At 36.1% G+C, this 19286-nt stretch overlaps 1 protein-coding gene across 1 annotated transcript in view; it reads left to right on the top strand.

Annotated features, from left to right (window-relative positions):
* The window catches only part of cmb (combover), a gene marked incomplete in the record, with an annotated part of 274174 nt that overhangs the window by 67590 nt on the left and 187298 nt on the right, over positions 1-19286 (top strand). The window contains 3 exon segments of the mRNA XM_081752595.1: positions 5325-5486; positions 12396-12494; positions 17856-17987. Of these exon segments, the coding sequence (XP_081608721.1) occupies positions 5325-5486; positions 12396-12494; positions 17856-17987 (393 nt within the window).

The raw sequence follows: 19286 nt of genomic DNA, 5'->3' as shown, positions 1-19286 counted from the left end.
TACAGTTTCTTCTTAGGCAATGTCCCATACAGTTTCTCTTCCTCCTCTTAACAATATCTAAAAGTGTTCTTTTCTCCCCCACCATTTCTAACACCCACTCATTCGTTTTCCGTTCGACCCAACTAATTCTTTCCATTCTTCTCCACACCCACATTTCGAAGGCTTCCAGTCTTTTTCATCACTTTTACGTAATGTCCACGTTCCCGCCCCATTTAGTACAACACTCCACACGAAGCATTTTATGAATCTTTTTCTCAACTCTCTATTCAAGGTCCCACAAAACACTTTTGTTCTTCCTAAAGGCTTGTTTACCATTCCTATCCTTGCTTTTATTTCACGTTCGCACTTCATGTCATCATTAAGAATACTACCCAGATATCGAAAACTATTCACTTGTTCTATTTGCTCCCCTCCCACTTTTATATTTGACACAGACTTCTTCGTTACAATCACCATGGCTTTTGCCTTTCTAACATTTATTTTCATCCCACATTCTTCAAAGCCCATCCTCACGTTTTCTAACATTTTACTGATTTCAGATTCTGCAACAAGCGCCATATCGTGTGCAAATCGTATGCATCTAATCTTTCTATCTCCTACCGAAATGCCGTCATCATCATGTAAACTCTTTTTCACTATCTCTTCTAGATAGACATTAAATAGTGTTGGCGAGAGGCAGCATCCTTGTCGAACTCCCCTTCCAGTTGCACTCTCTTCCGTCAGTTCTTCCCCTATCCTAACACTTATTTGTTGGTTCATGTGTAAGTTTCTTATGAGACTTCGATCTTTCCATTCCAACCCTATCTTCTTTAGAACTCCCAACAACAATTCCCAATTCATGCGGTCAAAGGCCTTTTCTAGATCATTAAATACAACATACACCTCTTTCCCCCTTTTCTATAAATCTTTCACCGATCGCCCTTAATAATCCAATAGCATCTCTTCTGCCCTTACCTCTTCTGAACCCGAACTGCTCCTCCTCAACTTCTTCATTTGTTCCTTCATCCATATAACCTTCTGTTCAGTATTCGGAGCAAAATTTTAGCTGCATGAGATATGAGACTAATATTCTATAATCCTCACATCTCTTTGGGTTCGATTTCTTAGCCATCGGTATCATGATCGTTTTCAGAAAGTCTCTTGGCCATTCTCCTGTTTCATATATTTCATTGCATAGTCGGAACAGTTCTTTCTTTTCCTTGTCTCCTATATTTTTAATGAATGCGATTAGTATGTTATCTATTCCGGTTGCCTTTTCATTCCTAATCTCGTATATAGCCTTTTCAAACTCATCCCGAAGAATACTAAATCCATTATTATCCTCGCCTACTTCATTTTCTACTTCATTTAGACTACATAGTCTATCCCTACTCTCATATAAGTCTTCAACGTATTCTTTCCACCTTCCTATGACCCCATTTCTCTTGTTGACTACCTTCCCATTCTTATTTTCTACTGCCATCATAATGCCCCTTTGTTTCCTCCGAAATTCCAGATTTCACCTTCTTATACATTTCGTTATATTTACCAGCTCTTTCTAATTCTTCTATGTCCTCGCATTTTCTGTTCTAAAACTCTTCCCTCTATCTGTCTGTTTCTCTCCGTAACTCATTATTTAACTTTCTGTACATCTTTCTGCCCTCTTCTGTATCAACTGTTTCCAAGTCTTCCTTTCCCTCATTTTCTGCAACGTCTGCTCTGTAACCCATGGTTTCGTAGCCGTTTTGTGTTCGCGATAACCTACTGCTTCTTCTACAGCCTGCTGTAAGCAAAGTTTAATGTGTTCCCACCGTGCGTTACTATCTGCACCTATTCTTTCCTCGTTTGAATATTTTTCTTTTAATTTTTCAACGAAAAGATTACTTATTTCCTCGTTTTTCAACTTTTCAGTATTCAACACTTTGTTACGTACTTTTCTTCTGCCTACATTTTTCAGTTGAATATTTACTTCGGCCAGCACAAGATTATGATCAGAGAAAATATCAGCCCCTGGAAGAGTCTGCGCATTCTTTAAGCTATTCCGATACCTGTCCTGAATCATAACATAGCCTATTTGATATCTTCCACCGTCTTTTGGTGATTTCCATGTATTTCTTCTCTTGTGCTGGTTGAACCAAGTGTTCCCAATTACTAGTGAATTCTGTCTACAGAAATTCACTAGTCCCTCTCCCCTTTCATTTCTTTCGCCTAAACCATATTTGCCTACGATACTACCTTCCTGTTTTTCTCCCACAAGTGCACTGAAATCTCCCATTAGAATTATGCATGCACCCTTCTTCTCCCTATCTATAATATCTTCTATTTTCTCATAATTTTCCTCTACTTCTTCAGCTGCATGCGAAGTCGTCGGTGCATGTGTGTGTATAACCACTAGATCCTTCGTTTTCCCTGTAAGTCTTAACATCGTATTTCTATCATCAATAAATTGTACTTTCACTACACTCTCCTTTAAGCGCTTTCCAAGAATTATTCCTACGCCATTATGACCGCCGTTTTCATTACCTGAATAAAACATTCTGTATCCTTCGCTGTTCAACACCCCATTACCTTTCCATCTAACTTCACAAACTCCTACCAAATCTAGGTTATTTTGTTTCATTTCTTCTTTAAGATTTTCTAATTTTCCTCCCTGTAACATAGTACATACGTTCCATGTCCCTATCCTAAACCTTTTGCTCTTCCCTGTCTTTCTTTCTTTGTCTCTTTTCCCCCATTATTACTTTCTCGTCCAATAGTCCTTCCCAAACCATCCTCCTCCCGGAGATCCGAATAGGGGATATTTTATCTCCGGAACTATATTTTGACTTGCGAAAGATCATTGTACAGATGTTTTCTTCATGCTACCAGCAAACTAGGGAAAATAGAATGGTGGGTTCCCATTGCCTAGCTAAGAGTACATAACTAAGTGTTATTATGTACTTTTCCATCTTTTATTCAATATCCTGCAATCAGTTCCTTACTATTAACTCCGGTAACTTCAAAATACTACGTGACCTCAATGTGTAAGCTTACTTATTTTGTGATATTTTCTAACAATATTCTGCAAGAGTTACAACAGTTTATTTAACACTTGTGGAAAGCAGTTGTTCCTAATTTCCAGTTTAAGACTTCACATAAAGGTCTCAAATCAGCTGAAGTTGTCTATGCATATACGCATAGTCAAAAAAAAAAATGATTTTTTCTGTCCAAGTCTGACCTTTAGTTGTTGTTTAAACTATTTTTTCTGCGTAATTTCTATTTAAGAGCCTGCCTTACTAAAAATAATACAAAATTTACCATTTTTCTTTTGCTTGTTTATTCATCAGTGAAAGAAGATAATAAAATGCAAGTCACCACAATCATAGATAATGTTATTCTACAACAGAAAATATGAACCTGAAGAATGTTCAGTGTTGCTATCCATAGAAATTACAGTGTTGCCAGAAAAACAATTTCCCTAAAATCTAAGTTAATGCAGCGAGTAGAGGAACGAACTCAACTGCATTTGATTACGTATCATGTTGTTTCGGTTTCTTGTGAACTACTTTTTAATTAACATTATTATTTAGTTTTAATAACTGTATGTTAAAACTATTTTGTTTATTACAAACTAAATACAACTTATTTCCATCCATTTCTTTTTTTTTAAAAAATCACTCGGTTCTACAAGTTGAATAATATGATATATATATATATATATATATATATATATATATATATATATATATATATATATATATGTTTATTTATTTTCGCTTTTATCTTGGTAAAGCTTTATCCAAAATGTGACTCGCTTCACGCGATAGCATAACTGCAGAACCTCTAAACCACATTTTTTTTAAAAAAAATAATTAGGATTGGGTACTATGGGCTGGTCGAGTGGTTAAATGCTTGATCTCATTCAAATACATTATTTTGTTATGTATGTTTCAGAGAGTCAATCCTACATACATAATAAAATCATGCATTAGTTACCACAGTGTTTGAACGTCAAAAATAACGCATGTTACCTAATGTATCTATAAGACTTGGACCCAGTGGAACTTGAATAAAGCAGGCTTTCCCAACTAATGTGTCGCGCAGATCTTGGGATGTGTTGTGAAATATTATATGCTATCCGGAAGCCCATAAGTATACGCTTTATACGAGGTCGCGTATAAGTATAGGCTTTATACGAGGGTCGCCTAAAAAGTAAAAAAGAAAAACATTTTGGCATGGTTCAACAAAAACAAAAGATATCAGCACAAAACTTTATTTAAAAAGCCACAGGACCTTACTCTACTTTTCTATGTAATCGCCATAGTTGTCAAGACACTTGTTACAACATGGGACCAGTTTTTCAATACCGATATTATACTCATCTGCCGCCAAAGATTTGAGCCAGGCTGTCACTGTTTGCTTGAGTTCCTCATCGTTTGGAATTCCACTCAAAAATTCCTTAAATTTGTGGAAAAGATTCATGTAAAACGTCGGTTTTCCTAAATTTTTTCTTCGATTTTTTTTCCCTTCACTTCTTCCATAACAAGTGATAGCCTCCATTTCGATCTTCATCATGCACGCTGGTCCTTCCATGATTAATCCTCACTGATGACTGATTCATTTGCACTATCACCATAAACATTTTTTATTTATGTATAAATTTCAATAGGTTGAACTTTTTGCGCGTTCAAGAAACGAATGACACTACGTACTTCACATTTGGTGCGATTTTCGATTGGTGCCGCCATTTTGAATCGCTGCAAAAACAAGTAGCATGACCCAGAGGCGTCATTTAGAGGGAACAGGGAAGGGCAATTGCCCCTCCCCCCTGAGTTTGAGATTTATATAGACTTTATCAAAAGAATAGTGGTAAATCAGTGAAAAACGAGAAATTTTACTTAAATCAAGGGGTCTTCCCCCCCCACCCCCACCCCGCAAGCAAAATCTGAAATGACTCCTGGCGTGACCGCATAGCATTGAGACTCGGCTCACACTGAGGTGAAAGAAAGAGCTAACTGCCGTGCACAGCGACGTCTGTGTTGGGGAGTCGGTGATGCGTGCGATGCGCAATCGTTGTTTACTTTCTGGACGGCCCTCGTATATATTTAACCGTGTCTTTAATAGTAAGTTAAAATTAATTTTTTGACGGACAGTACCAGCCAACGTCTGGCAGCGGCAGCAACAATGCTCATTTCTAACCTAACTTAACGTAGCTTAATTGTATTACGACATCATAGGCGTTCAGTTAAAAAAAAAAAAAAAAAAAAAAAAAAAAAAGTCGGGAAACTCTAATATAAAGGTGAAGTAAGGCAGAATATTGTGTATGTATAGGTAACATTTCTCTCTCTCTCTCTCTCCCTACACAGCAGTCAACCAGTAGGATGGAGAACATGAAAGATGTGAAAAGCAGAAGTTCCTGGGGTCCTCGAACTCCTCGACAGGGACATCCAAGACGTGGAGTGAACAGACAAGAAGACTGTGCGAGAAATGTTTTGCCAGATAAGGAGAATAAGAGTAATATATCAAAAGTAAGCTGAAAGTTTAGCAAATATTTAGAAGTTTAGTCCTGTAAAAGCCAGTTAAGTTTTACATGTTAACAATATTGTAAGTCTGTTTTTCGAAAAATATATTGTAATTCACTCTCGCAGGGGCTTTCGTTGTGCGTGTATATAAACAACAAATATCACTCACTCAATGAAATAACAAAAATGACTTCATCCTTCGAACGAGATACATTTTAGTACTGACTAGAATTCGTTCAAGACAATTTACACATCTTTCAGACGGATTTCCCCTCCTCCTTGTCACATTCTTATTAGAGGTCACGGTGACTCAGTAGTAGAGCACTTATCTCTGGTGCGTGAGGTCCCCGGTTCGATCCCCCCGCCAAGTAAGTTTCGGGTGGATAACATAGTGTTCGTGGGTTTTCTCGAGGTAGTCTTGTTTTCTCCCAGATTCCACCAATTCTTCAATTATCACTCACTTGCCTTAATCATATATCTCCCTTAGCCTAATGGGCATAATCGTGGGCCGTTAAACAGATAAATTTCATTTTATATCGAGCTCCCTTCTGACTAAGCGGTTAGCGTGCGCACCTTTGGGGTGGGAGACCCGGGTTCGATTCGCGGCGGGAGTTCTTTTGATTCGGACTTCACGTTAATTAGTAGATCTGCGTCTCATATAGCCTCGCTGCTGAAAGGGATGTTAAACTCTAATCATTTCATTTCATTTTCGCATTCTTACTAATTGTAGCATGGAAAGAGAAAATATGCTCTAGCCAAGTGCAATATTTGTACTATTTAAAGCACATAAAATGCCTGTTATTTGAAATATATACAATATGAAAATCTTCGTTGACTTGCGTAAATTCTAGGATACGGTGCTTAGGAAGAAGCTTCTCCATATTTTCTTGTTAGTTTGTAGACACTAGAAAGAAAGGAATATGTTTTGTAATGGATCAAAAGAATAGAAAAATACACCTATTTCAAAGAAACATAGGGGCACAATAGTTAATTGGCAGAGCGCACATTTCTTTTGCAAAGTGTTTGTAGTTCGATCTGAGTGTGTGTGCTTGTGACGGACAAAAGCGAATCTGTTAGCTCGAAATGTACAAGTTAAATATTCATATCATGTATGAAAATATTTTAAAATAAATAATAATTCTATATGCTTACCAAAATATTCAACATTTAATAAAGTACATGTAAGCGATAATCATGTACGGATGAATAAATACTCTGAAGTTCTCAGGGCATTTGAAATTGTTCTTTCTTTTTATCATATTATTTTAAATGTCTTGAAGAGATTCCAGTTTAAGAAGAAATAAAAATCTTTAGGTAGATTGTTATTTAGGATTACTGCATAGTATTTAGAATCATAATTGTAAAGTGCGAAGGAGGTTTGAAAATTCTGTTGTAACAAGAATATGTCCGTCAATTATCAAAATACCACTTCACAGAATATAACACATATATATTTTAACATTTTATAACGTGATGACCAATTGTATCGTTATCACTTACTGTCTTATAACACTTTGACAAAATTATCTCACAATCACGTTCGCGTTTTCTTTAAGCGGTATCGCATCGCAGTTTGCGATGCAAAAATATGGAAATGCGATACAAATTGAAAAATTTATCGCAAATTGCGATACATCTTGCATCTTTCGTTATTACCGCGGAAGCTAAAATAAGGAGCAACCTGAAAATATATTACCATTATTTCAAGAAACTTTTCTTTGAAAGATCGGTTGCTGCAAGAAAAAATGCCTCGACTTTGGGTTACAAAATAGTTTTCCACTCTGCGTTTCCCTCCCATTACTATCGGTTTGTTACTAGTGGGTCATCGTCCAGACCTTCTCAGGTTTTGAGTCATCCTATCCTTCTTTCAGACAAGGGACAATTTCGATTTAGTGAATTCAGTTGCTGAAAATGATTGCTAGCACCGGATTCAGCATCAAAAGAAACACAAACTATTTACTGAGCAAAACAATATATTCACATTAAAAAACTGCATACGTGTTACACTTTCGCAAACTATCACTTTGGCTTCATCAAACACTAACTATCTATCATATAGTGTTTGATGAAGCCAAAGTTGGCGAAACTGTAACACGTATGTAGTTTTTTAATGTGAATATATTGTTTTGCTCAGTAAATAGTTTGTTTGTGTTAAGGTATGTACAAAGCAAAGCTTCTACTTATGGAAAATACAAAAGAAACAGAGAAAAAGAGAGTATTTAGTGGCAGACCGCGTACAGGGTGGAAGATAAACGAGGGCAAAGTGCGAAGATAGAACGTAGAAAATGTCTAGAAATGCCATGTTAATTTTGAAACGAGTAGAGGGATTGAAGTCAGATGTTGAATATGAGCTCTTGACGCACACCGTCTATTGAAATCAATAGTAGCCAATACAATTTGAGACCTCTGTAACAGGAGGCGTTGTACACTATGACAATGTATTAAGTAATTAACTAAGTACTTAGTTTTGTTCGTATTATTTCAACATCCTAAGATTTTTGGCTTCATCAGAGCTATAAAGAAGAGTGGGTTTTTGTTTTAGATTAACAGCAAATACACGAAGTCGCTCTTATTTTTAATATCGATATCGTACATGTGTTATAAGACGGAATTTTGGAAGTAAAATCCTTTCTGTAAAGACTTAATTTTCTTCTCATACAGGTAAGAGAGTAATTTCTTGTATTTCTTTTTACCTTCTCGTAACCTAGAATCAGACCAATACTTCCCGATTTTTCTTACAAAGGTCACAAGTCATTAGTTGTTGAAATTATAAACAGTCAAGTTAAGAAGTGAATACTTGAACATGGGATGACCTTTTAATTATATAAAATGTGTTCTCTAGATATTTCAACATTTTGTTATGTGCTCTGTTACCTTTGTGTAATGTCCCATTTTGTGTATCTCCATAATATTTTTATGAATGAACATGTTAAGGTTTGAAAGGAAACTTTAACTAAGATCAGATGTGATTTTATTTTTGAATTGAGAATAAGCATTTCCTTTAAAAAAAAAAAAAAAATGCTTGAGCAAGGGGACATACGACATCTAAATTATTGGTAAATTTTGAAAGTGGTAAAAGTTTTGGTAATTTTTTTTTCAGAATCTTATTCACTAAAACTGATAAAACTAAGGGCTCAGTATAATGTAAGTACAGTGAACCCTTTACTTATGGACTCTATGGGATACATACTTACAAATTAAAAATATTTATCGTGTATTCGTGAAAGAGACAAACTATTTTGTTTGGTGATTTGAGTAGTCTCTCCTACTTGCTTCAGCAACTTCATGAAATTCTACGCTAAACTACAATGAATCATCCTATAATGAGCACCTCTTTAATACGGACAGATTTTTATTTTCGTGGCAAAAATACATGGGGCATTTTACTGACAGTCTTCGTTGTCCCAACGTTTTTTAATAACCTCTTTATAACGGATAGGATTTATACTCACTGTCAGTTCATACTATTTATCAACAAAAAAAAAAAAAAAAAAAAAAAAAAACCTTTCCACAGTTCAAAAATAAATTTGCAATACAGTATAGTAGAGAGAAAATCCTATCCCCACAAAATATTTTTGTTATAAGTCAATGATCTGGTGATCCACTACAGGACAGCAGCAAGTTGAATTTGAAGTTCTAATTTTCTCCACTTAGAATAAATTAGTTTCTGCTGCGAATCCTAGGTAATCTTCATTGAGTAAATACAAGTGTGGAAAACCAGTCACATGGCCAAGAATACTATGCGCAACTTCGTCCTGACAGATTCAGTGTGCTTTGGTGCTTGCAGTTTCAAAGATAAGAGAACATGGATTCATTTGTTTTGCGATAGAATTTTCAACGATGAATATTTTTTCTCACCCAGCTTCGAAAATCTTCCCAGTGATTCGAACACTGAACAGACTATTTCGATATTAATTTATGTTTACACTAGCAGCGTTCACCCCGCTTCGCTGCGGTCACCCCGGAACGCAATAAACTTTGTTACTTAGATAATTTTTACTTTTTCGCTTTCAAGTGATATGATAAAAACCATAGAAGATTGCAGTAAATCTTAACATTATATCGCCTGTCATTTATGTTAACCCGCCCCGCTTCGCTACGGTCATCCCGGTGCTGGCATATTGTAAAAGTGTCTGTAAAAATAAGCAAATCAATTAAAAAATTTTAAACAGAAGATTCAAGCTATTTTCCGCTGTATATCGCCTGTCATTTATGTTAACCCGCCGAGTGACACGGTCATGCGGGTTGCATATAAATACGTTTATTTTTACCTATGATGAACTAATAACAAAGGATTTGTACGTTATGGACACTTGAATGGTCAATTATCTCAAGACACTGGTAATTAAAAATTAAAGTGATATGATAAAAACCATCTAGGGTCCAAATCCTAATAACCCCCCAAAAATGAAAGAAATTGGTTCAGCCGTATTAGCGTGATGAGCGGACAAAGGATTTTGTACGTTCTCTTTTATATATATAGATTTAGTATCAGTATTTTACTATTCGCTGCTTACAATTATCATATAGCTGTGAGTAACGTAAATTTATGTAACTTGTCTGTAACGGATACCTCTCCTTTCTCGGACACATCTCCCACCGTTGTCCGTAGGTCGAATACCTAATTTTAACTTAAGATAATTCAAGAACAAATCGTTTAACATATCCAGTAGAACAAAGTGTTATTTGCTACTACCAGTCGTCTATAACTGACATGCTTTCGTTTTATCATGAAACTTAAACTTATGTGTTTTACATATGAAAGCTAATAAACATATACAGAAACTGGCTAAATTTCCTCTCAAAAGGTTTTATTCTAGGCATTGACATTAGCAGTTAGATCAGATAGATACGTTCTTGTTATTACTTACATGTTCACGTGACCATAATATACTAAGATAAGTCATGGCAACATGTAGATGCGGACGAATTTCAAGATCCAGTAGCAATGTAACAACATGTCCCGTTATAGCAAACTCTGTACTTTATAGGAATGCCACAAGATGACACAACTTGTCTTGGAATACGAAGGTTGACGCCTTGAATGTCAGTGAGAGTTGAACCTTCATCTGAAATGGATTTGAGTCAGTATGAGCAGATTTTCTTCTTAAAATAAGTGTACTGCGCTGGGAACGCTAGGGTATATCACTTCGAGTTTATGAAAGCTTTAGGGTAATATGCACTAGCATATAAAATATTTACTAAATGGATGGCAGCATTCCAGCGTGCGAGAGTATTAAGTGCGGAAGGTCCTATATAGTGGCTTTACAGATTCATGATCACTGAAAGGCTACTATATGGGACCGTGAATCACTTTGTACCTTGATCACTGCCCGGAAGAGGTAGTGGTAGTGGTCGCTGCTGAACTCAAAGCCACCAACCAACTTTTTATAACATTTTACGAGAGGATTTAAGATTCTTAAATTGAGTGTCGTATGACTCACGAATGTGTGTGGTACGAGAGGTGCCGTGTGAACTTGAAACAATACGAACAGGAAGGTAAGCAGTTATTAAACAGAACGATAACTATTGATGAAACGTAGACCTGGTCATTGGAACCTGAGTGTACACGGCAGTCTGCTGCATGACGCCATGCTGATTCGCTCCAAAAGCATGAATTCCGGCAAAGTGATTCCCGTGAATTATGGCTATTCAAGCTTATGATACATCCGTAAATACCTAGCATTATGTTCACTCACCATGCACGAGATAAAATGCATCATCCTGTTCGCAATAAACGTTCTTGCTTTGCTTCACTCTGCAACCATTCTACACGACAATGCAGCAACCCGTATAGCGCGATGTGTCGCTATCATTTACCGGCGCTGGGAACGGGAAGTTCTAAAATACACACCCTACTTACCTAATCTGTCTTTGTGACTACTATTTGATCCTTTAAGCGGAAGAGCTGCTGCATAGCCAACGGTTCTGCACGAGAAGATAGTATTACCGCCTTAGAACTTGAAGTTCGATGTATTAAACTGGTAAAGGCTATAGAATTCACCGTTTTCCTTACCATTGGCATAGATTAATTTGATAGTTTTGGCGATTATTTACGTGTAACTCGGTGTTGAAATGTGTCATTGTTACCATAGAGGAATAAAACATTGCAATTTGTGTGTTTTTGCTATCGTTCTTAGTCTATCAAGTGGCCCCGGGTAACGTAGTTGCTAATGCTCTCATCTTTGTTGCGAGCAGTCCCCGGGTCGATTCCCGGTGGGGACATTCGGTCGAAAAAATGTAAAAGCTTTTACAGACCTGTCATTCTCAGTGAAATTTTCGTTGATTTTCCTCATTCACATCAGGCAGATGCCGGGATGGTACCTAACACGGGTCCCAGGCCTCTATCTTCCTTCCCTTTCTTTGGATAGTGTGATCGCCGAGGGACATCATCCCTCGTACGTGACGGGCTAACATGGTCATAAATGCCGAAAACCCAGAAATCTAATTCGTAATTGATCTATCAACTGTCACAATTCCCTACTAAGACTACGACTGTGCCTGGGTTTGGTGCCACAACGCTTGTGAGGGGATTTGGCCAAGATTATGACCGAATGAGAATTTAGGCTGAGTACCCACCATTACTAATGAGTTTTTAATGCGATTAGTAATGTAAGTTGAACTTTTCGTACCAAAAGTTTTATATACCTTTGATTATTTAGAATGTTTTTTTATATTCTCGGGGAGGAAGTTCGTAAAGTTTACGCGGGATATTAACTTCAGCAATGTTTGAGTAGGGAAGATAGTGTTTTATTGTACTGCGCTGAATCAACTACACGGTAAACAAATTGCCTGGTAGTGCAGTATCTTTGTCCGAAAAAATAGGTTGCCATGACTAAGTAAATCATTCATGATACATATAATATGTATATGATACATGCTACATACACATATTTATTTTTACTTCTATTCCAGCCTGACAGCAATCAAGTGGTTACACGATTGCAGCAGATTCGTGAATATATAAAACAAACTTCGTCGCTGATGGATGCTCTCAAAGCCTCCAAAGATCCAGTAAGCGCTAATTATATTTTAATTTAATTATTCCTTGTAAAAAGATAAATTAAATAATAAAAATAATTTTAAAAAATGTATTCGTCATGAGGATTTGCGAAATAAAGTGTAGTTTGTGCATGCAGTTGTAAAGTATTGATCTTCGATATATTCAGTTTACAAAGTTTACAACTAACTAATGAGTATATGGTGCCTCTTTGTGGCTAAGTGAGCGACACGCATGGATTCAAGTTTATTTCCAGAGAATGTACCGAACTTCGAACGTAAATCAAACTAGTGGTTCGAATTCCATTTTAAACCACAGATAGCGTCTCATGTAGCCTCGAACAGTACGCCCTAATCAGTCAGTGAAATATTTCAAGTAATGTCAAATAGACACATAGTTTCATATGTAATAATGCTTACGTAGAATAAAATGTTTACTGTTGATCAGATAATGAGACGAATTTACTTGATATTGCTAATAGATGCTGTAACATATATAATGAATGTCTCAGATATAAAAACCCGTACCTTGCCTTCGGGAAAATTAAAAATTCTGTCAAACTGTTTCAATGCTCTCTGACATCATTATGGGTGATTTTTATTTGCTGCTAAAATAGAGATATACGAGTAAGTTCTCTCCTTCCTGTGAAACTTGTCTGAGGAAACGTAAATTAAGTCCTTATTTTCCTGTGGAAAACTCAAATTTTTGGAAAAAGTACGTTGCAAAGTTGATAGGCTTAACATTATTTAAGGTCGATTTTCTTCTTTCGAAAAAAAAAATCCTGATAATACTAATTCACTGGTCATCCTAAACAAAAACTAATTACAACTGAGAAAACAAACTCGTGTCAAATTTATAGTGTTCACAGACTTGATGAATTTAGATTCATCATTTCCTTCCTAGTTAAATAGACCAGTAATTCCTGAAGTTTTTTGATCACATTCAACTGAATGCCCAAGACATCACGACACACGCTTGTTTGCTTTAAATAGTGTAAGCCTATAAGTTTTTTTTATAAAGTAGTGACTCGTATGTAGTATTTAGCATTGTTGCTGCCACTGGAGGCGTTGACTGTACAGTTTGTCTCAACATTGATTTTAACTATTTATTAGGCCGTGGTGGCTTAATGGTAGGAGCGTTCACCTCTGATGCATGGGGTCCTTAGTTCGATCCCAGCTCGCGCCAAATGAGCTTTGTGGTGGACAAACACCGTGTGCGTGGGTTTTCTCGGGCTTCTTCTGTTTCCTCCCTTTTTCTTCATTCTACCATTTCCGTCATTTTTCATCATCACCGTCTCCTTTAGTCTAACCGGCATAATTGTAGGACGTAAAACTTAACGATTTCATTTCATTTTAAACTAATTATTAAATGCTTAATAATTTTTAAATTTTGCAACACTCCCTATGGAACTACACGACACATCAGTTGGAAATCACAGAGGTAGACCAATGAATTAACGATCAGGAAATTTGTTTCGACTTTTTTACGAGCAGAAAAAAGATCAAATATTGTTAAATCTATCAACTTAGCAGTGTACATTTCCAAGAAGTCAAGGTCACCACAGTTTGACAATTGAGGACTTTTACTTACCGTTTCTTTCAGAAATGTTTCACAGGAAGGCAGAAATTCACCCTATTTATCCAGTTTAGTAGTGAATTGAAGTCATCGATAAAGACGTCAGCGAACGTCGAAATAGTGTAATAGAATTTTTAATTTCTTCGAATACAAGATGAGTTGAGTCGAATACTCCATGTTTGTGTGAGTTGATACTGATTAATTCAAATAATGCTGTAAAAGGTAGCATAACAGAAAACAACCTTTCGATGTATTTAAACCCCGTAGTCCATAACGAGTTAACTGTTAATTACATGCGAAGTAAACGGTAAATCCCAGCCGAAAAGGAAGTACCCGTTAAAATTTATTTTTCATTTGTCACAATAAATTGTTGTATTACTAATTTGATTGGTTTCACTGAGGTTTCGTAATTAGTTCTAAGAATAGTAGACTGTGGTATAATCAGTGCTAAGAATAATCAAGTGTGGTGTAATCAGTATTGCTGAACCACTTACAGCGAAGAATACCAGTGAAGGGACAATACAATTTGAACTGAATAGTGATGTGACAGTCAACTATACCTGATTACGTTGAATATTATAAGGTAACATCAACTATAATATACCCTTGCTAATTGTATGGTTATCGCCATGGACAATATATAGTAAAATGTAAACATTTTATGATGTAAAAACAATATTAATAAGGGTTGTTGGTGTTAAATATTACTTCATAAAATATAATAGCTTGCAGTTGGTTCATGTTTATCAAATAAGTAATTGACTGCTTATCAGATTTACCCTTTATATCTTTATTATTTCACGAATGGTATGTCATCTTCTTGTGATCTCACTTAGACACCGGTGGAAGTTTTTTAAATCTACATTGTCTTGTATACCAGATACACATCAACAAACTTCTTGTACGAGGCTCGTTTTGAAAGTAACCCCCGATAGGCCACTGTGCGTGAAGAAGCGGAGGCAGCGTTACCATCTTTGCACAGACGTGCGCGGTAGATCAACGTGCATCCAGTCGTGGTAGAGTGAAGGTTGTCTGATCACTAGTCCCACTTATGTAGCGTCTCAAAATGTGTGCTGCAATAGAAACGCGAGGTGTAAACTGTTACACGTTTTCTTACGGCAAAACAATATTCGGCAGCAGCTATTCATCAGGAACTTTGTGCCGTGTATGGACCAAGTGTGATGAGTGAAGGAGTTGTTCGTGAAAGATGGTCACTGATGGACTCATTCAGTAAATTGATGGAAAGGTACGTGAAAATCAACATTTTACAATCTCGGAGCTTTCCAATGAATTTCCACAAATTTCCAGGACTGATGATGAGGAGCTGAAAGATGCGAACACAAGCTGACTCAAGGCACATGAGGGGAAATTTTTATGCTGATCGAATTTCTAAGCTAGTGCAGAGATATGATAAGTGCTTGAATGTTTATGGACAATATGTTGAAAAATAGAGCGAAGAAGTAGTTTTCAGATGTATATAATAAATTCTTCGTATTTACTTTGGTGTTTCTTTCTTAACCAATGGGATATTTCTTTCCGAACGGCCCTCGTATATTTATAGATTTGAATCTACATACATTTTTGTTTAAAAGTCGGCCTTACCTTTACTGATGCCTTTAACTTTAAAAAGAATAATTATTAGAGTATTTCTTCCTAAAAAATAATAAATAAACTTCAAAACGCAGTTCAAAATATACCTTAATATTTCTTAGTCCGTATATTCAGATGCTTTTTTCCTAGTTCCGGGCATTAGTGAAGCTTAAATATAGTTTCCCGACTTTGAAACTCAATACTACATTAGATTCAGATATACAGAAAGTTTGTTGGCGTGTAGTCTATATATAAGACGATATAAATTAATTGTTTTATACTTCTGTCAGGTATCTTGTTGAGATCAGAAGAAGGCACAGTCATTGCTGAAATAATTATCATTTAAAAAACGTGGAGAGCACAATTAGTCTGTATTTTTTTCTTGTACTACTTCATAGTTGTATATAATAATTACTTGTTCCAGTGTCACATGTTAACAATTGTCATGATCAGTGAAGTATTAATCGACAATAAATCGTGAATAATTATTAGTATAGAATTTACGTAAAGAAGATGGGTAAAGATCGGTCTTTTTTCGCTTATGATAGTTATAATAAGTAAGTGTGTTCATAAAAGCCAGTATATCGTCTGAAGATGAAGTTCAAGCGTTAAAGAATACATTTCTATAAGATGCATATGAAACACATTGTGACAAGTCACATACAGAAACCCGCAAACGAATCATCGTTGTTGATATTGTAGTAGTGTAGTCATTTTTCCGAACTTGCAATAACAATTTTAGTATGACGCGCTCCATAAACCATTATGCTTCTTGTTTTCGTGAAGAATAAAATGAACAAGCTTATTAAACAAGCATTTGTGTAATGTGCTTCATGAAGCACTTCATACCAACATTATTACAGTGCAACCTGTCTATGTTGGCCACCATCGGTTCCATTGAAAAGTGGTCAACTTAAGGCCAACTTACAGAAAATAAGTGATTGATGTATTTTTAGAATAGGATTTTTAATATTACTTGATAGTAAAAATTTAATAAGCAATGGCACGACAAGTACTTTCAAATAATCTGTATAGAGTAATCATAACAATATATAGTACTAGAAAAAATTAGTATTTTATGGTAGTTCATTCTAGACGTATTTCTTTTATTCCTTTTGCACATAGGCACATTCTAATTTTGTAGTTCTTGTATAGTATCGTCTACCTCTTGTTAATGAGCTAGAAATGTTTCCCTCGGAGCAAAAGATCTTTTGAGAAAATCTTATCTCAAAACCTTCGCTACGTTTCGACATGCCGTCAGATGCCAATAGTTGACAATTGTGATATGCCAATAGTTGACAGTTGAGTTGGTTAGCTTTAACCTTGAGAATTTTCCGGAATTACTAAAGCTCCCCACTGATAAAAGGAGCTGATATAGCTAATGTTTTTACCAAAACAGACAGGGAAAACAAATACTTACAACCATTTCGTGAATTCCTGTACGTGCCTTTTCTTCACATTTTCCTTCACCATCCCTTTCTTGTTCTGGCCATTGACCTCCACGAATAAATCGTGGGAATCCATGCTTCTTTGTCTCCATTCACAAATACAGAACATCTGCCTCTCATATGGGAATACGAAAGAGTTAAGAAAAATTACAAAATGGTACTTTGCGTGTTCAAGATACGCAGGTAAATTTATCAGTATCATCATAGGGTAAACAGTATCAGTATCATCGTAGGGTAGGTACGGGAAAATGCAGGTTCAAGACGAACCAGGCCAAGATGAGCGGGTGGTCAACTTAGAGAGGTGGCCAAGTTGACAGGTTTTACTGTATTTACAAGTTCGAGAAAACTTATAAACATGCAGAATATCAACAACCATGCTTCGTTTGCGTCGTTCTTGTTATGACATGCTACAATATTTTTCATATGCATCTTACAGAAATGTGATATTAAGTTCTTGAACTTCGTATTTGTACGATATACTGGCTTTTGTGAACATTGTACTTTTTATGACTATCCTAGGCTGAAGAAGGCAGATCTTTTCCCACCTCCTTTAATGTGTTACTGCATTTCTCTAAAGAAGGAAAATTACATTCAATTAAATAATTCAGTTCTGTTCTTTCTTTCGTTCTCTTCTATTACATAATTTACTGTTGCAGTTATAATCGTACTTTTTTTTTTTATATTCACCATTCGTTTTATTTTAACACTATGCTTTGATGTATTAAAACAAAAGTGTATTAAAAACTAATATATTCTTTGTAGCGCCATACAGCTCAGTATAATAAGCTGTCGAAGATGCTTCTTGATTTGAAGGATAGCGAACAGAAATTGGAAGGTGTCTTGGTTACTTTACAGAAGTTTGACCATAGCGAACCGGAATTCGAAGAGAAAGAGGTGATAGCCAAATTCGTCAATTAAGAAAAGAAAAAGCATGATGTGGGGATATCTTGCTTTTATTCTTTCGCTGTTTTCAGTGCACGTGTTGCGTTGTGAGGGTACAAGGGGATTGGATGAATAGAATTCTTAAGCTTTGAGAAAACATTGCTCATTGTGAATTTTAGAACACTGAAGATTTGAGATGTTAATTTTCCTCATATTACAGAATGTTCTGTAATGCATTATAAAATTTTGTTAACCGATTCCTCTCATCATAATAGGGAAGCGGTATTTGTACACTTTGCTGAGAAACTATTAACATCAAAGTTATAGCAAGAACTACTGGTTGTGTTGTTTTAGAAGTGATTTGCTTTTCAACAGAATTGGCAAATTGCTTTGGTCAACGTATTTACTGTAGACTTTTCCCATTGTCTGTACCCATGAAATAGTAATTGGGTAGTGTCCAATGACTACCAGGAGCAGTATCCTTGAGCACCATGTAAGTCATTTTAATAGTACAGCTAAATACCACAATGACTGAAGAAAGCGAAGGCTCCTTGCTACGGAAACAAAGAACTTCTTACGGTATTCTAACTCAATCAAATCCGCGTTGATATTACTGACTTCCCACTTCCCACTCTGGTGCTTGGGATCGCTGATTCGATCCCCGGCCATCGTGTCAGTGAGGTTTTTCGGGGTACTTCCGTTTCCTCCCACTTTCTCATTCCACCAGTTCTTGCATCATCATTCACTTGCCTTAATCATCCTTTTCCGTAGGCTAAAGAGTATAATCGCGGGACGATAAACTTAAATATTTCATTTTCTTTCTCATACTAGCGGACTCTTTCACGTCATGAACGCACACACACATATGCAAACACACAAAAAGTAGTTCGTGTTATGCTAATTTACTTTCTTATCCAATTGTATATCATTTCCCCGTCTTCTCAGACTATGGGTCTTTTCCACAGCGTCATGCACACAGAAACAAAGGGTTCCCTTTCCCTATCCTGTGCTAATTTAGTCATAATCCAGACTGTTATTACTCATTTTCGTAATATCTAATTGTTTCTTGGTCCCGTAGGCTCTGTCATGCCATCATGGCTATCGCCCTCACTTTCGAAACGTTTTTGCAGGTTAAATTGAGCTGAAGAACAATGCGCCGAATTAAAACGCGAATATTTTTTCCCATTTTAGTCTCCTTTCTATTCTTGATGTTGATGAGGACATAAAATAAAAATCAGAAAACAGCAGTTTCTCGGGGTATTCATAGGTCTTTCCGCCTTCTGCAAAGACTTTGGAGGTTCATTTTAGATA

The sequence above is a fragment of the Thermobia domestica genome, chromosome 3 (assembly GCF_964235325.1).
Source record: "Thermobia domestica chromosome 3, izTheDome1.hap1.1, whole genome shotgun sequence".
In the NCBI taxonomy this organism is placed as follows: Eukaryota; Metazoa; Arthropoda; class Insecta; order Zygentoma; family Lepismatidae; genus Thermobia; species Thermobia domestica.
The sequence above is the reverse complement of the archived record's forward strand: the minus strand, read 5'-3'. Positions and strand labels throughout refer to the sequence as shown.